Source organism: Glossina fuscipes, unplaced genomic scaffold (assembly GCF_014805625.2).
Source record: "Glossina fuscipes isolate IAEA_lab_2018 unplaced genomic scaffold, Yale_Gfus_2 114, whole genome shotgun sequence".
Classification (NCBI taxonomy): domain Eukaryota; kingdom Metazoa; phylum Arthropoda; class Insecta; order Diptera; family Glossinidae; genus Glossina; species Glossina fuscipes.
This window is the reverse complement of record NW_023998457.1, coordinates 4,937,121-4,960,963: the sequence shown is the minus strand read 5'-3', so window position 1 is coordinate 4,960,963 and position 23,843 is coordinate 4,937,121. Positions and strand designations below refer to the sequence as shown.

The 23,843-nt window shown below is 33.7% G+C and overlaps 1 protein-coding gene across 1 annotated transcript; it reads right to left on the bottom strand.

Annotated features, from left to right (window-relative positions):
* Positions 1 to 22,686: 22,686 nt before the first annotated feature.
* LOC119640003 (DNA polymerase epsilon subunit 3-like) lies at positions 22,687 to 23,630 on the bottom strand. Its single transcript, XM_038037778.1, has one exon. It carries the CDS (start codon positions 23,292 to 23,294, stop codon positions 22,923 to 22,925), a length of 372 nt encoding a protein of 123 aa, XP_037893706.1. The 5' UTR covers positions 23,295 to 23,630; the 3' UTR covers positions 22,687 to 22,922.
* Between the last annotated feature and the right edge of the window lie 213 nt (positions 23,631 to 23,843).

The window sequence follows — 23,843 nt, the reverse complement described above, 5'->3', positions numbered from 1 at the left end:
TTTTTTTTTTTTTTTTTTAAGCACAATTTTCTTTTTTTTATTTACATTTTTGTTTTTTTTTTTTGTTTTTTTTTATTAATTTACACTTTAAAAAATATATATATGATTTATTATTTTTTTTTTTTCCAATTATTTAACACAAGATTGCAAGAGAATAAAATTTTCTTTCATTTTTTTTTTTTTAATTATTTTTATTTATTTTTCTTTTTTTTGTTGAAAAATTTATTTGCGCAAAAGTTTAACGTTAACGGCACGAAGACGCACAACAATAGACTGACTGACTGACTTTCGTTTCTTTAAATGTTAAAGCAACACCGCATATACAGAACGCATTAAATAATTTTTTGTGCTCACCACACTTAAGTAAGAAAACTCACACGTTTTAGATAGCGCCACTCAATTGACTCTTTTTCATTTTTTTTTTTTTTTTTCAATTTCTTTCAAGATATATACAAAGGGGACAGACACACAGTATACACAGTTATTTTTAGCATAACGACGCCGCTCTTACCTATTCAATGGTGACATGAATATATTGCTGCAGATCGAAAAAACAAAACCCGCGCGAGAGAAAAAGTAAAAAACCTGTACCTCTGGTATAGTTTTTTGCTTCTTTTTATTTTTGCAAATTTTTTATTAACTAACTTTTTTTTAACTCCACTACTTATTAATAAAAAAAAAAAAAAAACCATATTGAAATTCACATATATAAACGTTTTCTTTTACACTCTCCTCTCCCCATCGCGACCCTACTCAAATAACGCTAAATAAAAGCCGGTCTCTTCTTGAACTAATGATATCTCTCTTCGTTTCGCTTGTTAACGATCGTTTCAAAAAAAAAAAAAAAATAATAATAAAAAGAAACCAACGGTTGACTTTACTTTTACACTCTTAAATGCACGATAAATTATCGAGAAAGTTCTCTTAAAAATATGTTCGCTTGATGGATCTACTCTCCCTGTATACAGTGGCGCTATACTAACTTTGTTAATTGAAAGTTGAAACCTTTCTTCCTGATCAAAGTAAGAGGATAGAGTTAATATTGATTTTCACGTCCCTACACTACTTGCAATACAGAGCATATTAAACCTTTAAAGATGTATACTACACTCAAAAGCATTGGAGACAGATCCATCTCTTTTACTGTACGAATCAGTTCAGAAATGATTCTATGCTTGCAAGGAATCATTTGCTAAGGAGCACTCAGAATGGTTGGACGTAGATCCATCTCTTCTATCACGCCGATCGATTCAGGAATAATTCTAAATTTGCAAGGAATCATTTGCCTGCCTAGATATTTTACGCGTTTATATATATATACCTGTACGTATATATTTATATCCTACGCCATTTATGGTACAGAGGTGTTTGTGCGCATGTAGGTAACATGCAGGGTTAACAAGACTCTTGCTAGGAAATATGATTAACAGAGAATGAAATCGATGCAACATGTCGAACGTTAGAATACCCAAGAAAATAATACAATTGGTCGATAACATTGTCTCTCAGACTTGGCACGTTTTCAACACTTTGGAAAAGGCAGCTTCCGATTTTGTTAAAAAAGCTCAAGAAGACATTAGATAGTCCGTACTCACAAAGATCGATCTTTGTGCCGGACAACGGGGTCGAACTCGTAGGAAATTGATTAGAGAGGCTGGAGGCGGCGTTTTTAAGCTCAAGTTTGGCTTTATCCAATGACGATACACTATGGACGCTATTGCGGAGGTGGTCGGTGCAGCCCAAAAGAACAAGGACGCAGAAGGAATCTGCTATCATCACGTTAGAAATCAGAAACGCGTTCAACATTGTTAATTGGTAGACTATTATAAAAAGCTCAACAACATCAGGCTTCTTCCCGTACAGACAGTCACTTGTATGATGAAACCTTACTATATAACACAGACGACAGTCTTAAAGATGATATTGAAGAGCAACTTGGGTATGTTTGAGAAACAGGACTTTCAGATGAAATCTGCTAGCGGTCATGTTAGAGGACACCGAAAGATGAAAGAGATGCGCGGGTTTTGTGCAACACATGCTTCGTTATAAAGCCACACAAAAGCGACATGCGAACCGATGATATTGTGAGGATGGATCAAGAATCCATAAGGGTCCGTATCAAGGTAAAGCGAAAGCGATTGCGTGGCGACCTTTTATTTAAACTTGTCCGTCCATCTATCCCAGCTGTCAACTTACAGCTCACATTTTCGAGATATTTTAACGATATGTTCCGCAATGTGGTGCTTTGGACCATGCCCAAAAGCTCTTGAGAATAGTTCAGATAAACACATTTCTTTGACCACTTCCCATGCAACTCTTTATCTTAAATCAATTTCCGTTTCTCTATCCGTTTTGTTGTGTTTAAGATATTTTGATGAAATTTGTTATGCTGACATGTTTTGGCCCAAGCACGAAGAGACGGACGAACAAATCACTTTTTCAACCATGTCCCATATAATGTCTAATTTTGACGAGTCGTTAAATGAATAACAGCAGGTCGTCTTGGAGTACTTCATGATGCAATATAGCTTACTACAGTGTTTTATATTTGTTTTTCTTATTCTTTCCCGGAAACTGGATATTTGCTAATTGTTGCTCTTAAAATATGCAACAATTTTTCTAAAAATTATATTTTCTTATGCTATAGTTTTTGTAAACGAACTGTTTCTGTGATAATAGTACTACGATGTTGCACTGCAGAGTTTTTCTCGCATGCGATGAGAAAGAAAAATTTAATCTTTTAAAACTTAATTATGTAGCATCTATAGTTTTTTTATGGGTTACTTGCTACATGCTTCATGCAAAAATAAGAGTAAATTTGCTAAGTAGACAATTTTGTATCCAAAGACAAAAATTGTAAAGAATATCACACAAATCAGCTAGGAAAATATATTAACCGTCTACCAAACGATAGCCTATTAATCGGTTTTTTATCGCCGACGCCTATCGCCCAATAGCCTATTAATCAACTGAGGTGATTATAAATATAATTTATCATGAAAATAAAAGATTTTATTAAATCTAGCTATCCTATAACAATAGAAAAGACACAATTTTCACTGAGTATAAGAAAAGCACAGAATCTCCGCGTAGCATTGCAATTCAAAATAGGGCGGCCCAACATCCTATCGGTAAAGTTTTAATATATTAACTTGCTTTTTAATATTGTTTAGCGAGATCCTTTTCGCCTTTAAGCTAGATCCAAGCGTCTGTTGTAGGTTCACAGAAATCTGAACAGTCGAATGAAAAATATTTAAGAAGGCATATTTTTCAAAATGGTAGATGATATCTAAATACAATCTAGCTAATACAATTTGAGAATCTACACGAGTTGTGGTACAATTTGTGCGAATGCATATGACATCCTGAAGGATTTGAGATCGATTCAGCTTTCATTATAGCGATCAAATTCGAAATCACTTCCTGAATCGATTTAAGCTTATATATCCGTCGGTCTGTCTCGTTTTCTCATGTTCAACCTATAGGCCGCAATTTTAGAAATATTTTTTTAAAATCTGGTACACTGACATTTTTTGGTTCAACGATGGGCGCTATTGAAAACGATTCAGATCGGACCATTTTCTCGAGCACTTCCCATATAATATTTTGGTTTGAAAAATCGTTATTTGAACGAAGTTTGGGTGGTTTAGCGCATTTAATGGTAGACGCTGAAGCAATTTACTTTGTTCCCCTTATTTTTTATATCAAGGTTTTCTTATTTCCTTAAACTATTCACTATTCTCCTGTTTATTCTATACACTTATATAGTTCATAAAAATCGCTTCTAGACTGAAAGTCAATCAATTTAAAAATTGTTTTTAATTGCTCGAAAAATTTTGGGAACACATAAAAGATTCAAAAACACACTAACGACATATTAAAAAAAAAAAAATAGTAATTTTTTGAATGTGATTAACCAACATGTAGCCCGTCACCAAATGAACTCTCGCGTAATGTTGAAAAAACTCTGAGTATTAACCGAGTAGTAAAGCAAGCAGAGCAAAATATTTGCATAAAAGAATTTTTACTAAATAAAATCGAATTTAAGCGGGTATGCAGTGGGGAGCGAGGGAAGCACAATTTAAAGTTGATGGCAGGGTAAACAAAACGATTATTTATGGCTAATTAACGCAGTCAACCAATCAGAAAAATTATCAAATGATTTATAGACGCACAAGTAAAACTTGTGGAAAGGCAGGCCGGCCGGGGAAAGTGAGACCGGTAGGAAGAGATAATAGTAATAAGTTTACACAAATCCATAATTTAAGTGTCATACGATTTTTGTTGATTTTACTTTTCTATCTACCGATGGTAATAATGATTTCACAATTTTTAAGTAAACACTTAAGAATGACACACGAACAATCTCATACGTACTTGGTGCACATAATACGCTCACTGCATACGCAAGAAATGTAAGATATTTAATATGTACACAACATTTAGTTATTTGTTGTTCAAATGAAAAATAAAAAAAAAAAATATTAAATTTACCCAAGTTCTTGATAAAGTAATCAAATGTTATTTGTTGAAGTGGTAAACTGGTATTAACAGATTTTAACAATTATTTATATTGTGTAAAAAAATTGTATACTCATCGAAATTGTATCATCATCAAAGCATTAAGAATATATTAATTATAGTCATTACAGTATGTTACTTTTTTCGCATTTTTATAGCACATAAAAATATGCAAAGAAAATGCATTAAAATATTTATAGGAACGAAAAGGAATCACGTGAGAATGCAGGGAATTTTGATGGGAAAGAGAAGTGTCTTTTTATGTACGTGCACAGGGGACAAAATTGTTTCTTTTTAACAACAAATAAGACTGCTACAGTCGGACAAGGCCGAGCATTAGATACCTTACATTACTAAAATTTATACATCATTGGCTTGTTTAAACGCATAAATTTCATTGAAGTCCTCATATTGGGGGATACTCAAAGCCCAGATTCTGGAAACTTCAAAAACTTTATTATTTTTCATATACTTCCATCATCACAAGCCGCATGCTTTTACGAGAGCCCTTAGAAAATAAAGCTATATAGTTCAAATTCCCTATGATTAATTTACTAAAAATGAATTTTCATTATAAAATATTCAAAGGGTTATCTGTTTGGCGTAAAAGGCTTATTTTTCATTTGAAGTCTTATATGGGTTGGGATCAAAAAATAGACCTGTTTAGTTAAAATTCGTTAAGGTTAACTTTTATGTCGAATTATTACTATAAAAGAATTTCCACCAAGAAGTATTGAAAATTAGACCATTTTACCATATAATGATTTAATTTCCGTAGGACGGTTATGTGACAAGCGGTTTAAAAAATTGCCCCATCTGATCCAAAGGCTTCAAACCAATTTAGGATGCTGAAATACTATTACTCAGCGATTTTTTTGTATCTAACAACTTATCGAAATAAGACATTATGTAGGGAATGGTTGGAGAAGCGGATCGATCCGAACCGTTTTCAACGTTCCACGTACAAACAAAGTAATAATTCATCAAAACAAGTGAATACACACATCAGACGGACCGGCAAACAGACAAACAGACGAGTTTACATGGAACAATGTTCTGAATCAATCGATGTATTATTCCTAAACCCACGTAGGAGCTCAAAGTGTAAAACACGCTTACAAAATCTGGAAAGAATGACAATTTCCAATAAAAAGCCCTTATACGAATAACATATACACGTACGTGGTAGCAGCAACTATGGCTCCGCCATTCGGCAAAAGACACTCAAGACACCGTCATATTCAAGATACATGAAACAAGGCATATCCAATGTGTGGTCTTAAGAGCTTGCGCCACATATCATATGGTATTGGAAGTCACGCTCTTGGTCTTTGCTGACATGATGCCAATCGATGTATGCGCTAACTAAGGTGCCGAATAGCAGACTCGTTGAAGCAGGCCAAAAAAAGGGAGATTCACTCATACCGAAACTGCAAGCATGAATTAATGGACGGCACGTTGAGGAAGATTTCTACATAACGCAGTTATTAAGCGGCCGTGGATGTTTCTGAGCCTATTTGAGCATGATCATGTTTGGCGTAGAGACCACTGAAAATGTGTTTTTTGTCTGTCCGAAATACAACAACAAATGGCAGAAACTACAAACAGAGATTGGAGAGTTTGCTTTCCCTTAAAATCTCGTAACAATGCTGCACAACCAGGCAAACTGACAAACGGCAGAAGTGTTTGCCGTAAAAATACTGAAAATAAAGAGAAGCGAAGATCGTCAACCTGGTGCCTAAACGGCAACCCTACCTGTAAAGGTATAATTGGTTTTCGTGTCATATATTACGGGTAGAGATGTAGGTGGTTTTTAGTCCACCACTCTCAAATGAAGGCCTGATAGTTTTACACCTCAAAAGAGGAAAAGGCACACACACACACACACACACACACCCACACACACACACACAATCTGCTAAAGACAACCAACCTCCGCGAAGTAATACCTAACGGTGATCCCGCGAAGGAGAGTGGTGAAGGAAGCGTGTGTGAATGGTAGTTTTTAGTAGGTGGGCCCCGTGGGCGGCGAATCGTGCATGCTGATAGTAAAGTAACAGCAATATCTCTTGAAGAATTTCTACCTCCAGTTTGCGGATCAAAAAAACACACACACACACACACACACACACACACACTTTAATGGGGAAATAACATTTAAGGAGCTACTGGCCAAACTTACAAGCCTGCATTTGCTAAAGAAAGCTCGGTCTGCCTTATCGGCCGGGTATCAAAGAGAGACAATTTTTGACTCGTAAAAGGTAAGGTGTTCACTTTTTTCGCCCCCAAGATTGAATTTAAAATTCTTTAGCTTAATAAGGTCATCTTATTAAAATTTCACATTATATCAAGAAAGTTTTTTTTATTTAATGTAAAAATATGACCTCGCTACTTGCATTGAAGTTCACGGCTTAAGAATTAATACACTTGATCTTGTCAAGATGTCAAATGTTGTTTGCTTATGATTTATTATTCATTTTCAATTTGCTTCATTTTACAATCTAAAAAACACTACTCTTCGTCATCGTCAATCTTATCATGAAATTATTTGCATTTAAAAATTGGTTTCTTTTTTTTTTTTGTTTTCTTTTCATCTAAATTCACATCAGAAAATTGTTGTTTTTTTATTATACACAAGTAAACACCGCGTAAGTTTATCCAACACTGATCTTTTTAAGTGATATAAGCAATTTATGTACGTTTGTATTTACACACACACATATTTATATCCGTAAATCTTTACAGGCACATACTAGTGCGCGTGTGTGTTGAAAAAAAAAAATCTATAAATTATACGGGCGGGCAAAAGTGATTTTTTGTTAAATAATGCTTGAGAGTGATCTCTCAATTAAAATAGTTAGCATCTTTTCTATACTTCTTACGAAATGTATTAGTTGATGGTATTTATTGCATTGTAATAGTATGCATGGCGCCGTCACAGTGTCACAGTGACGATGCGATTTAAATATTTTTATCATTTAAAATTAAATCAACAATATCTTACTATACTTAATAAGAAGGGGGACTCGAATAAAATAAAAACAATCAAAACAAATAAGAACATTACAGTCGGGCAAGGCCGACTGTTAGACACCCTACATCACTTTGCTTAATACAATTATTCATTCTCGCTCGTTCACACCAAAAGTTATACATTGTTTTTAAGCAAAAATATACTTTTCACGAAAGCCCGCATATTGGAGTAATTCTTGTATGCGATGGTATCCAAAAAATAGACCTAAGTATTTCAAATTCGCTAAGATTGATTCCTATGTCAATATATTATTGTGAACTAATTTTCATCATGAAATATTAAAAATTATACCTTTTTGATATATAAAAAATCAGTTATCGTGTGAACGGTTACATGGGAGAGGGTTCAAAAATTTGTTCCAGCGGAATCAAATATTTCGCACTATTTTAGAAAGCCCTAATATTATTACAGAGCGTCGCTTGTCGCGAAATTGTCGGCAAAGTGGACCGATCTGAACCATTTTCAATAGGGTTCGTCCTTGACCCAACAATCAAATTTCATCAAAATGTCTTAAAAATTTGCAGCATGTAGGATAAACATAAGTTTACATAGACGGGCATTACAAGGACAGATGGACAGCTTAGATCGATTTAGAAAATGATTGTGAAACGATCGGTAAAAGTGAGTCTATTTTAAACCCAATATGTTCCCACAAACATACTGGTAAACTCTATCTCTATCACAAGCGATGTAGGGTATAAAAATGAGATTTTAATTACATTAAAAGGTACTTGAGATATGTTTAGATTAAATTCAAAGAAGCAAGAAAACTAGATTCGTCGTGTGATCGAATATTTCATGCTCACTACATTTTAACTCTACTACCGAGTTCAACCTTTTTCATGCCATTCAATTTACAATCTTACAAAAACCCATTACACATCACATTTTTTCTACATAGCATACTTTGCGAGGTTTCAACGGCCTATGCCTATTTCTATTTGTCACGGTAGCAAAAATTAAGCCAGGGAGCTCAAATTTGACATGAACATTTCTTGGTCGGTTAAGAATCCAAACGTAAAAAATGGGTGTGATGTGCGTACAAACACGCCCATCATAAATGAAAAACTAAAACAACCTCGTAAAGTAACGATAATTTTTTCATATTTTCGTTATCAATCTTCGATCTTGTGAAACTATTTCGAAATACATGCTCAGCAGATCCATCTGCGAATATACACGCCCATTATAAATGAAAAACTAAAACAACCTCGAAGAATAGCGAAAATTTTTTCAGAATTTCCTCCCGAAACTTCGATCCTTTGAAGATATTTTGGAAAACCTGATAGATACGTGTTCAGAAAATCGACCTGCAGGTTTGGTATGAAAATGGTCTAGATCGGTTGACTTAAACAGCCAGCAGCTGGTTATGAAGTAGTCGAGTTCTCATGCATAGTTTGTAGTATAGTAATAGGTGTGCGTGCCCTCACTCCACCGCACTTAAGATTTGAACCCGCGAATACTGACTTTGGTAGCCGCGGGTTTTACCTACTCATCTACTCAAGCGGAAACGTGGAACTTTTAAACTCGCAAAATATAATGTTATTAATGGTAGCCGAATCCAACTGTCGATTTACACCCATTACCGAAGTATTAAGAGCATATTAATTTTGTCAAAACGTGTGCAACACTCAGCAAAGGCTTTCGGGGATCCGATAAACTATATAAACTCTACATCAGCATCAAATTTTAAACCGATTTAAGCAGGCCAAATCGATGAAAGGGAACGACCACAGTGCAACCATAACCTCACACTACCTCTGTTTTCAGATATAAAAAAATTAATGCTTTTTGCTCGTTACTTATAAACCACAATAGATACAACGATAAAAGTTTCTATGAGTAGTAGCTCTAGCGCCCGTACAGAATATTAAAAAAATTTCATTTTTCTTTATTCTTTTTTGAATTATTTTTCACAAAATTTTCCGCAAATAAAATATTTTTTTCTTTCTTCTTCTTCTTGTTATATGAAAAACTTACTTATGCCCGATTGGTTGATTATTATTTTTATTGAATAATAATATGTGCGCGTTGTTTTTAATTCTCGTAACTGTTACGTAAAATAGTGTTTAAACGATGATTACCGTAAACGAACGAAAGACTCTTTGATGTCATTGCAAATTGTTCAATAAAATGGTCGTAAGGCTTAAAATTCATTTGTGGTGAAACATGCATTTTTGGCGCGCACATTTCTGCCGAGTTATAAAATGTTTGAATGAAAGTGCGGATGAATGAATGAATGAATGAATAAATGCATGAGAAAAGAAAATGTACGAAACCGTAACCGTAAACCTGCAGTACAATCTTAAGGGACTCTTCAAGGCACAGATTAAGAGGAGAAGTCAACCAATGCCAAATCCATAATAAAGAAAATACATGGACATATATATATATATATACATATATACATATATATACAAAAGGACGTATGGACGTACGGACATGTATATACATATATACGGACGTATGGGCATATATATATATATATATATATATACATACCGACATATATATGTCGATGTGTGTGTTCACGGATGTATTGAAAAGTTCAGCCGAAGAGAACAATAACAAAGACATATATGCACTAAGGACATCTAAAACTGCAACGTCAGCAAAAACAAACTCCTAAAGACATCAGTATCCAAAACAGGAGCCAAAACGCAAAAAATGAAAGAAACGAAATGAGACACAAACGCATTTACGTATTCTCTATGAAGACACATCATGCTTACGCTTATATCAAAGACAATTTTCGTATTAACGGCTCCGCATAGAAAGACGATGAATAGAAACAAATTGTAACAAACCATTACATTACGTACATCCGTATAATAAAAATAAAAGGAACAAACACACACTCACACACTCACACACTCATGATAGCGTCCATACATGTATATGTGGTCAAATTAAATTGTTCGCAAACCGACAGATAATAAAACCGAGCAGTAGGAAAGCATAAAATAACAAGTTGATAATAAGGATGATAACGTAGACGATGGCGACGACGACGACGACGGCTGCGGTGAAAATAATGACATCAAGTGGTAATAATTACAGCTGTTACCAGCCATTGTAGCATTATGCGCAGCAGCAGATGAAAAGAACATAAAGCGAATATAGTTACCCTCCAAACGTCATCTCAGCTAACGCATCAGCTGGTGTTGCTCTTTATTGTTGCTGCGGCAAATATTGCGATTTGTGTTCAACCAACCGTTCATTTACATTAAAAACAAAACAAACAGTCATCGTTGGGATCAAAAAAATCAACACACGTGTATTCGATATCTTTACCAATTCAAAGTAAAACGATTGCTTAGAGAGATAACTTACTACCAACTCGACAGAAAGAAGAAATAAAAACAAAACATTTAGCCTTGTAAGTGCGAGCATAATTGTAAGAACAGACCCTCCCCTTGGTAATGATTTGCTCATTTTTGGAAATTTTTAGACGGACTCTTGATTATTTGTACGCGTCTGGCTATCAGTGCTTTTGTATTTTCTGCAATCTCCCGGTATTTCTTTTGATTTGTATGACTTAATACTGAACCTAAAGGAAAACAAGTAATAACATTATAATTGGGCAAGGCCGACCACTAAATACCCTATACCACATTCTTATTTTTGTATGGCATTACTATTATGGGTCAATTTCCATCATGACATATTAAAACTTCAACTTTTCTGCTCTGCAAAGGATCAATTTTCGTGAAAATCCTTATTAGGGTAAAATCCAAAAATAGACCGAAATGATCCAAATTTAGTACATTTGTTTTTTTTTTGTGTTAAATTACTATTATGATATAATTTTCATCGTGAAGCATTAAAAATTATACCTTTTCGTCGTATGAACTTTAGTTTTCATTTTATGAGAATAGGTTACAAAATTGCCCCAGCCGGTCTAAAGTTTTCGTACCAATTTAGATCGCCGAAATAGTACTACTTACTCACTTTTGCCGACAAATTTTGAAAATTGCAATTTTTTTCCATATAACGACTTTTCAGAATAGAATGCTATATATATTGGGAGTGGTCGAAAACGTGGACCGATCCGAATGATTTTCAATAGCGTTCGTCCTTGATCAAAACATGTGACTGCACCAAATTTCACCAAAAATTGCGATCTGTAGCTTGAACATACATTTGGATATGGATAAAGACAAGAAGGACAGACAAGCTCGGATCAATTCATATTATGATTCTGTATCGATCGAAAGAATAAGAGGTGAGTCTATCTTAAGCCTTTCTGCAAGTTACATACGTCAGCACGAATTTAATATACCCTGTACCACCAGTGGTGTAGAGCATAAAAATTTACTTACTGTTTGCGCCGCACAACAGCGACTGCATCTAATAGCTGTGCGTTCTAATCAGCTATAAACCATTGAGCAAAGCAACAATAGCTGTTTACACCCACCATATTATGCCCAAATTATTACAATAGCAATACCCATAAAGATAACATGGGAGAACGCTTCTATGCTTCAATTATTTAAATGATTGTAACATGCAACCTTTGCCTCAGTTACATACGCACATGTGTGCAATTACACAAAATCGTTCATTTCCTTCTGATCCTATGATGAAGTGAAAGCAATCACTTATGGAAGCTGCCACGACAGTCGAGAGCGCTGAGTTGTTTTTTTAACTTTGAACTGTCTTCGCAACAAAAAACAACAACTTTTCCCGAGAAATGTTGAAAATTGGAAATTTTTTCGAAAAAGTGGTGCGATCCGAACCATTTCCAATGACGTTTGTCCCTAGACTAAATTATATATGTGTACCAAATTTAATCAAAATATCTCCTAAATTGCGATCTGCAACTTGAACACCAATTCACATAGACCCGCGTCAGACCGACAGACAGGCTTAGATCGATTTAGAAAACGATCTTGAATCAAGTGGACCTATCTTAAGTCCTTCTGGGTGCTACATACGTCCGCGCTAACTTAATATACCCTGTACCACAAGTTATTTAAGGAAAAAAAATGCCTTGTGACATTTAACATCTCTGTGGTATTGCTCAAAAGACCCCTTTGGGTGAGAATTTTCTTTGTAAAACTGAACTAAATAAACCAGAAAGGGATATAAGGGAATGCTTTATAATCCATCATCCAACATGATGCAAAGTGAAAGAATATTTATTGAAATTTTGATGAATTACTAGGCATTGTGGAGCATTACGACTTGTAAATACCATCTAGAGGTTTTTACGTCCTAAGATGTATGAACAGCTTCATGCAAAAATATGTGACGCCTATTTGATTGCGAGCTTGCAGTCGTAATTTAAGGAAACGAACAAAATGACAGATGCCGTCAATGTAGTAAGCGAGCATGACAAGCGAATTTTTATTCTCCCAGACACTTTAAAGGATATTTTGATATTTTTACCTTACTCTTCCCATATGCTACCATAAATCTTATCAGCAGAACATCAAATTCTCTATGTAGAATAATCAAGTTACTGGCATTTTACAAATTAGGGTACAACTACCCATAGGGCAAGTAGATGAAGACTACGCCAACATGGAAATAAATTAAGGATAGGTACTTATACGTAGAAATTAAGTCTGTTCATTTTAATAGCTCCTGCTCTGTAACGCACGTTTCGGACATTAATAGGATAACGCGCCATCTACATCCGGCCAAAATGAGATTATATCTCGCATGTGTGGGCGAAGACCTCAAAGCTTTGCTTGAAGGCCCTCGGCCGCGCAAGGCGAAAGGCTCAGTCACGATCAAAGTGTGTCCAAAACTCTCGATACCTGCCTTGTGTTTATGTCTAGATACATCTAGGGATAAAGGACATTTGTCCGCCAATTCAGTCCGTTAAGAGGACTACCCGGCTTTCTCAGCAATCTCAATAACTCGTTCTGGAGTTACCTGTCTACCGCACAACACACCACTGCGACTCGTTTCTGTTTTACTATACTGCCTGCCTTTGGAACAAGCTACTGAACTTAATGTTTCCATTTTCAAATCGAACGTTTACAAACACTAGTCCCTTTCTCCACCTTTTCTCTCTTTCTATAACCCTTTCTGATCACCACCAAGCCCATACTTATGGGAGGCACACCCTGAGTGGCTGGTCATATGGACGAAAGTGATTTATGTCGTAATATAGCACTACGTACTATAGTTACAAGTCGACCAAAATGAGAAAATTACATATTGATCAACTTACAAGAGTATATTTGTTTTTTTTATTTCGTGATGTTAAAATCCTGTTAGGTTTGCTTACGATACACTAGATTATCCTTCGAAAAGAGTAAATATCCCTAAATTTCCAGATGTTTTATTTTCACACCAAATGTAAAGGTTTACTGGAACATTCGATTTTAGCGCAATTCACGTTACACACATCAAAGCAGATAGAGAGTAAGCTGATATGTGAATCTATCTATGTATTTGATAAAATTAACAATTGAATGCTTGCACTGCTGTTTGGCTATTTCCCTTCAATCGAAAAGCATTCCAAATACTAAACCAGTCAAAGAATAAAACCACTATTCCTTTTAGAACGTCGCTATCCTATGTCTATTCATGAAAGCAACGTAAGGTTTTAATTTCAGCCGCAATATGGTGTTATACGAATCATCTTAAAAAGACGAAAGTGTGATTAGTCTTTCATTGCATTTGTCAGAAATGACATAAAATAATTGATATGTTCTAGTTTCGTGTGACTGTGTGCCCAACGGACACCTGTGTAGTTCATAAAACTAGGCCTCAGAGATTTCCTTAAATATTTACTTAAGAATATATCCATCCGTCGCCAGTTTCCTATTCTAATTTTTGGTTTCTATTTAATTTTTCACTAATCAAAAGAACGAATGACAGACGGATTCATATGAATGAAGGAAAAATTTAATACTGATTAAAGATGTATATATATATATATCTATGAGGTTTTTGGTGGGTCCAATCAATAAGTTTTCAAGCTCTGAATTGTGAGAACATTAAGTGTCACAGCACAAATGTTCAAATTTGTAATCAAGAGTAACCTAATCTCTTGAGCTTGTGGGAATAAAACAATAGATTTCCCCTAGATTCGTATAAATATATACCTAACGCATACCTACTCAATTTGTACAAGTGGACCTCAGAGATTTCGTTAAATATTTCCTTAACTTGACCTATGACCCTTCAGAATAGAGCAAATGTTCGTCATCCGTCAGAGGAATTCGCTTGAATGAAAGCAGAACTTGATACTGATCAAAGATATATGTATATATATTTACATATACAGTTATGAGGTTTTCAATGCGACTAATCAAGGGGCTTCAACCTCTGAATTATAAGTTTCAGAGAATGTGGTTTTTTTTTAGGTTAAGCCTTAGGTTTTAGGTTATGCCATAGTTGCCAAATGTTTTGAGGGAAGGCTTTTAGGATAAAATCTCATCGTGTTAACAGCAAAAAAAGATCACAGATCTTTGGAGATGAATGTAATAAAAATATAAAAGAGCCTTGATCCCTGTCCCCATCCCAAGCTTAACACGATTCGATCATATATGCATCGAAATATAAATATATATTTATAGAATATTTTTTCTGGAGGCTAAGTCACTCTAAGACCTTAAATCAACTCAGCCATATCTATCAGTCCACCAATATCCTGATATATCTGTCTGGCGTCCAATTACTAGTACATACAGTGGGGATGAATCTAAAGTCTGTATACATAATGTATATATTTACTTTTTGTAAATGCATAATTTTTATGAAAGCCCTTCTATTGTGTGATACTCACCACATCAACTTGGTCTAAATTTCACAAACTTAATCAAGTATGAAAGATGTCGTTATTTCCCAATTGCTTCCGTCATAACAACACATAATAACCACATATTAGACTTTGTCGCGATAGAAGACTTTGCTTTCATGAGAGTCCCTATATACGGTGCGGTTTCAAAAAAAGGTCTATAGGATCCCAGTTTTTTGTAGTTGATTTATTAAGAACGAATTTTAATCAAAAAATATTAAAAATTCAAACTTTTTGGTATACTAAGGCCTGCCTTTTTGTTAGACCACTTATGGAGATTGTAGTCCTAATTAAAGGCCTAAATGATCCAAACCCATAAGAAGTAGAATTTTCATCAAGAAATTATGAAAATCATCAAAATGTCTCGAAAACTACGACTTGTGAGCTGAACCCAAAAATCAGACGAAAGAACAAGCTGATATTGAATCGATCGATATAGTAAAAAGGTGGATCCTAACTCAAGTCCTCTTCGCTTTTACATATGCACAAGTGGTGTAGGATATAAAGAATTCGAATGCGGATCTGTCCCCTTATATCCTGAAGGGGTTGCAACGACTTCATTTCATAATGAACGATTGTAATAAGCCCAAGGTAGGGAACAATTTCTATATAAATATTTTAAGTAAATTAAAGATAAAATTTTCGATTGTTCCTATCGTTTTAATGAAATTTTAAAGCATTTTTTTTTTTTTTTTTTGGAGGACAAAAACTGTGTGTATGTTATTGCAGGTATGCCGGTCTACAACTTTTTTCTCTGTTCAATTTTTTTTTTTTTTTTTAGCAAACAATTATCATCAACTGTCATAAGAGAAAAATTCTGGTCATAGTTTGCCTCTTGATTGTCAAACATCCGCTGCATTCTCTCTATAGTAAAACAAAATTTAGCCAAAAAAAACAAGTAAGAAAATGATATTCGGTCCTGACCGAATATTTTATACCCCTAACCGTTAGCCTAAAAAAGACAAAAAAAAAGGAAATAATTAAATTTTCATGCTCTATGATATGGAAAGGGCGCGGCTGGATTCTTTTATTTTCAAAATAAAGGCTTTTGCCGCATAGATCTGCGTACGTTGTAGGCTTGTCCTTGAAAAAATTGAAGTCATTTCCAAATTCTTTTTCAATTTCGATACCGAGAGAATGTCTAGCACAATCACTATACAGTTACACAGACAGACAGATGGACCGACGGACAGGCGGATGTGCTTAGGATCATTCCAACTTTGAAACTGCCCAAGAATTTAAATACTTTATGGGATTTTTGAAGCTTGTTTCTGCGTTGAATTGAATTTCTATACACTATATTATTGGGTAGGCGTGGTTTATTTCTTCCGATTTTATACGAATAAAATATGCGTTCAAATTTTGGTACATTCATCTGCTTTAGCTTATGCGTAATGAGCAAAAAACCAATTTTTTACTCTTTTTTAAAAACGAGTTGTCCCACTTTTTTTGCAGTACTATAGACGTGTCCTTCGATTTAATTAGCCCATCTTCAATACTAACCTGCGTGCGAAAACTTTCAATATTTCTGCCAAGTTTGAAGTCGATAACATCATTGTTGCAGCCAGGATAACAGACATATAGAAGGAAAATCGGACAGATGGACAAACGAACGAACACACACCCAGACTGACGAAATTCGATGCTAATCAAGAATATACACACTTTGTGTGAGGCTACCTACTAGATGTTGCAAACGTTTTGACAAAATGAATGTACCCCACATTCTTCAATGATGGGTATAAAAAAAGCACAAACTTTTAATCAAGTCTGTATTTGCTTCTGTACATCCGTTTAGACACAAGTGCTTTTAACTATTTTGACAGTTTTATTCAACATACATAAGGGAATAAACGACTGAAACTATTTATATTGAAGCCTAAGCGCGCGTAGTCAGGTGTCTATAGAAATTGTCTACTAGAGAAATGAAAGTAGATACATGCATGAATGCGCATAAATGAAAGACGGTGAAAGGTACATATAACTGCAGGAGGATCCTTTAAATTCAAAATTTATTCCTGGAAATAATTTTGTATACAAAATTAAATGCACATGGGTTTATGTCTTGGACCCCCGTTCTTACACACTTTCTCCTGCATGATAACCCTTTCATAAAAACGTTTAATGTTTCATATTTCATAATGGAAACGAGCAATTTAGCTCAAAAATTCACGGTAGGGAAATTGGATCATGTGGCTTTACTTTTTGAACCCCAACATATATGAAGCGTGTCATGAAAAGCAAGACCTTATGCGGAGAGAAAACACATTTTCTAGTTTTTCATGAAAGAAACTGAAAATGTATAAAATTTTTGGAAAGTAAATTGCATTTGCTAAAGTTAGATGACGTCATATGAAGTTTCAGACATTCTCCAATATGCCGATCTTCGTGGAGAGTATGCCTTTGCATGAAAATAATCTGTAGTTCTTGGTATACTATTAGCAAAATCGGGTGAATAGTTGTACTTGGCAAATTAGTGTAGGATTTTTAATGGTCGGCCTTGCCCGACTTTAATGTTCTTATTCATTTCAATTAAGTTTTACTTAACTATGCAAAATTGAAAGAGAAAATCGTTTACATGCAAATATACGCCGCCTTTGCCTACAAACAGCTTAAAGTCTATTGAAGCGAAAACATCAATATTGTTGCGTATGTTTAAACGTGTGAATCCAAATAAGGCTGTAAAGCAAAGCCATAAAAAAACAGCAACCATCTCAATAATTTATGACAATTATTACAAACAATAACAATAATAATAACAACAAACAAACAAAATATTTTTCCTCCTTTTTAATGGAAGAGAAGCAAAGACGCCTGCTTGTTAACGCGATAGAGACGGAAAACGAAAAGTAAAGGCAGACAAAAAAATGTATCTTCCGTCAGTGCGACGCGGAAAGTCAATTTATTGTCATTTCATTATTATATTTTGGAAAAAGGCGACAAGGCTTTTAAAATAAATAATTTTCTTCTCAATTATACTATTTTTCCAATTGGTATCATGTTCGCCTAACTAGTTTTGTTCGTATGGCTTGCTTTAAGTTGGCACATCTTTTAACGTCATTTCATTCTGAAGTGTTGCAAATATTGTTTAAAAAAATTTTTTTATTTTTTTATTACTCATGGGGCGTTTACTGAGGTTTTCATTAAATTTTCTTTCTTTTTTCGCTTGACAAAAATGCATACATGTCCTGTTAATCTATTAAATATTAAAGGATGCATTAAGGATTAAACAATAGTGTTAGCATTTGTTAAAAAAGAGGTGCAAGATCCAGGACATTAGAATGTTAATAATGACAATGCTGTCGCAAGCATGATATCAGTTATAACTTCGGTCATGACATCATAGGGAAATGAAATTTTTTTTTTGTTTTTTATGAGCACTCCTTGAGTGGATGCCCTCTGTACGAGAACGAACACGGTTATGGTCAGAGAAAAGAAAAATAAAGAAAGAACGATAGATAAAGTGCGGCTTTACCCCAGGGAAGTTTATATCTGATCGCTAAGCTTGATTTCTTTCCCGATATATCTATCGTCACATACCAATCGTATAATTAATATACGATCAATTGCTTTTACCATGTACCACTCTTTACATAACATTCATCATACCACATATGTGATATCACTTATGATTTCAGTCATGATATCATACGAAAACCGTTTTTGTTTTCCTTTTTACGACCACCCTTGGATTTAGAAAATTTTATCAAATACGATTTCACATATGCTTACATTTTTAAGTATGATAACAAAAATATAGCAACGCACTATGGAAGGCGCCATATAAGATATCTTAGATACGATATCAATAACTTTATCGCATGCGATTTTAATTATGAGATCGTTTAGAATGTTACTTGCGATTCAATTCGAAAATTTTCAAACAAGTTCGAAATTTTTTCTACCAATTCTATTCCGCGAAGCAAGAGTTATTGTTGGGGAGTAAAACTTTCACGAATACAAAGATGACTTTGACGATTGTTTCAATAGCAGAAAACCAGCGATTTCCGGGAACTGCTCAACAATAATGAGAAATTAACCGATGAAGATTGGAAATATAATTTATAACTTATATATATAACAAAGCAAAAAAAAAAAGAGATTTTTCTTTCAGATCCAGATATCAATATGTTTTTTGTCTTTTTTCTTTAAGGAAAAAAATTACGCGCAATAATATATACACATGCAAACATATAAAGAAAATACTACGCGATATTAAAACTATCAATTAAGAACTTTTTCAAGCATTGATTTTTATACCTATACATGAATAAATAAATGAATGTTTATATATATATATATATACATCTACGTGAGCATATACATACATATATACATATGTATAAATCTTTTTTTTTTTTTCTATATATATAAATTATTTAATGTGCATTTGTCTATTGCGCGTTTGATATGTATTCCTCGATATGTTTACCCCCATGAATGCAAGATGCCAATAACGTAAAAACGGACAACGAACGACAGATTGATTGACATAGTAATAAACCCCAATTAAATAATAATTTCTTGAATGAAATTCATTGAAGTATAAAATATGCAAATATATATATATACATATATATATGCAATATATATATAGAAACGCATATTTTGAATTGTATTGATAGATAATACGTACGTAGATGACTACCATCCGTATATAAATATAATCTTCTCATTCTTTTTTAAGATTTATTAGTCGTCTTCGCCAGCGAGTGTGGTTTCTTCACATGCACTTCTTTGCGATGAACATAAAATTAATTTATGACTTAAATTAAGAAGGAAGTGCTTTAATAAGCAAATTTTAACATCAAGTTCAATTATATCCTAGAGTACAACCAATCTTTTACGTTGAGGCACGGATTGCCCACAACTTTTATGCTAAGGATTTGGACAGGTTTCTTGGAATTACAGCAAATACTGGCTACGTATTTTTGATGCGTCAAAATTATATAACGGATTTCACTGCATTTTCGTAGTTTTTAGCACGGCGGTCCGTGGACATGAAGCCCTTATTAACATCCTTCTTTTGTTTTCACGTAGTTTGTTGTCAAATTTTAGAAGGACTGAGGTCTCAATTTTGACGAATTGAAAATATTGTGAAGAGACTATTATTATTATTATTTCAGAGTTTTCGCTCCACAATTACCAAGAAAGGAAAAAAAGCAAATCTGAAAGAAGATTTCAATTTAAGACCTGAGTGATCGCTCAAGAATTTAGTTGCTTTATAATTGTAAAATAAAATATTGCCCCAAGATGATGAAACTAGATTCTAAATTTAAGAGCCAGTTGATTGCTTTACTTGCTTTACAATCGTAATGCTTTAATTTGGAAAAGAAAAAAGAAAAGATAATGGATAAAAGATCTTGATGCAACTTCCAAAAGGAAGAGTAAAAATGTTATTTGTATCATAATCGGGGCAAAGTTTCGATGTAATTTCAAGGTAAGAATGAGGAATAAGAGTAATATTTTCGGAAAAAAGATAAGAAATAAGAGTAATGTCTTCTGGATAAGGATAAGGAATGAGAATAATTTTTTTTGTATCATTTTCGAAATGTAGATAGGGATAAGGAAAGTTCCGTGGGCAAAATTGACTGTTGGAAGAAAACTTCAAGTGGTAGTAATATCGACAAACAGATAAAAATTCCTAAAAATTGGATTTAACTTATCTCACTCACAATCAGATCCGCCTTCATGTTTATTTTATCGAAATATAATTGAATTCTCACAAGCACGCCATTTCTTTCTAACAACAACAACAACATTGTACTAAAAAATCCTTACCTTGAATTTTTTCTTAAATAGTCAGCTTTCGTAGAGATGTCTTCGTTCGTTTTTGTGAAATCGATTGCAATATTAATCCATTACATATTTACAAGAATTAAAATGTATTTAATAGTTTTATATATCTACAAACGTTTTATAAGAATTTTTTCAATATTTTTCTCTAACAAATAATTCCTAGCTTGTTTATTTATTTATTTTTTTTTTTGGATTGTTGGGTGGAGATGGACTTTTTTTTTTTTTAGTATGTTGAATGGAGATGGACTAAGCCAACAGATTCGTGGCTTATATGTCCAATTTACTTTCTTTCCAAGCAGAAAATATATTTGAAGAATATTATTGTGAACTAATCTCGAAAAGAAGAAGCGTGAAATTATTTGGAAAAGAAGAAGAAACAAAAAAGCGCTAAGTAGCAAACAGCTGTTAAATATCAACAACTAGCCATTTGCATTTGCTTAAGTTGGAAAGATCATCTGAGGAGAAAAAGTATCGTATTGTAATGCTGCAATTCATCGAAAAAAGAAAAACTCCTTAAAACCATCTTTCAAGGAGGAAATAATTGATGGTTGTTGAAATACGCTACTTTCTTTACATAATATCGACGCCGGCTTTAACAAAAGAATGAAACGTGCAAACTTGCGTTCTCGTGCCCATGAAGATCATCAGTACAAGTCTAAATCTGCCAGGAATTTAATAACTAGTTTTATTTTTACGAGCTCCTGCGTAAAATGTATCCCAGAAAGTTTTTTGCTTTTGCAAAGCTACTAAGGAGTTTTATTAAATTGGCAAAATAATTAGCTAAGTATCTTTGAAATACATTCCATCGATTGAATAAAATTGATTGCTTTTATTTCTGCAAATCATATAAAAAGAAGATGTTTATGATGGTTGCAGGATGACTCAAAGTTTACGTTTGTAGCCTGCAGAAAAGGAGTCTGATCACGAAATAAGCACATATCTTTTAATTATCTCAAAGATAAACAAATATTTGTAAAAAGAAGCAGAGAATTTGAAAACGGTCCGGAAGGTGTTGTGCTAGTTATATATCACTTAAAGGAAGACCAAAATATTACTTTGCTTCTAAATTTTTATGCAGTTATTTTTATAAGTCAAGCAATTAGATTCTAACATTGATCTGGGCGATGACAAGAGAGTCAGTCCTGGGCGATGACTAGGCTTTGGGGATTTCTCGGAATCGACGAAAATAAAAGAGCCACCTGAAAAATCGTGCACTCCAATAATGTGAGTCGATCATAAATATGGAATTGGAAACTATATTAAGGAAGTAAACGGCCAGTGACGATTTCCTGTTTTTGATGTGAATGTTTTGCATATATTTTCTCTCAATAAACAAGAAAATAATCCCCAAATATATTCCATTCATTACAGGTATCGAAATGCGAGAAAACCCGAAATGTTTAACGCGCTCTTCTCTAAATGTAAGGAGAAAGAAAGAAATGAGACAAGTTTTTTAAACAAGAGAGAAAAAGCTCAATTGTAAATTTCGTTATTTATTAATTTCTAATACAAAAATTTATATAAAAGCCAGCATTTCACTTATTTTCTTAGCAGTTTTAATTTTGTTCGCGAGAAACATTGCGAGAGGGAAAGATTTTTACAAAAACAACTTTCGACTTTCGGAAACAATTTAAACACTTTTTTATAAGCACAATATAAGTTATAATATTTTCTCACAGACTACAAGCCAAAAAAAACATAATTGTAACGAAAATGATGATGAATTAAAAACAATCAAATTGGATCAAGCTACAATATAATTTAAAACATTAAACCCACTTAAAATGAAAAGAATTCCATTACACTTTCTTAATTTGCGTCTTTCGTGGCGATGGCGGTGGTATCATCCACTTTAGTCGATGTTTCTTTCTTCGTTTTTTCCTTCTTCTCTTTTACCAGTTTGCGATAGCCTTCTAAATCTTGTGTCAAGGGATCAATAAAACTTTCAAATTCCAGCTTCTTGAGAGCATCTAAGATATTGGCGGTAGTAATGCTTTTATGATTTTGTTTATGCGCCAAATTTGTTGAAGTTGAGGTCAAAAATATGACAAAAATTGAAGCTGCTCGGGCAATTGCCGCTCTAGCTTCTTTCGACACATTCGTTCCATCCGGTAAAGCTTCTTTAATAAGACGAGCAATAACAGCATTAGGTAAATTTAAATCTTCAATACGTTCAACCATTTCTTTTTTTGCTTTTTATTTCACTTATGAAAAAAAAATTAATTGCAATTAATTCAAACTTTGATAATTAATAAATTTTCGAAATATTTTTTAATGAATTTTAACCAATTTACATGTGCCGCCAATTTTTTGACTTTGATGACAAATTTGACAATTGTTTTCCTTTTTGCATTTGCTTTCTATGACTTTTGTGTATACACAACCGCCACGGTTGCCGATTTTCTTGACATTTTTGCATACCACAGATGATTTGATGGTTTTCTGTTGTTCCCTTTTCTATGTTCTTCAATTTTCCCATCTTTCAACCACAATGCAAATATAATTTTAATCCGAAAATGTTCTTCAAATTACGGCTGATTACTATTATGAATTGTTTACATAAATAAATAGAAAATAATAGAGCTTGCGACAAAAATAATAGAGCTTGCGAGTAAATTGTTAACAATTAGTAGAGAGAGACAAAACCGGTATGTTTTGTTACTGTTTTCTCTTTTTCGTTTTCTTCGTACGAAAAAACTTTTTAGTAGTGTTATCATAACTGGCATTTAA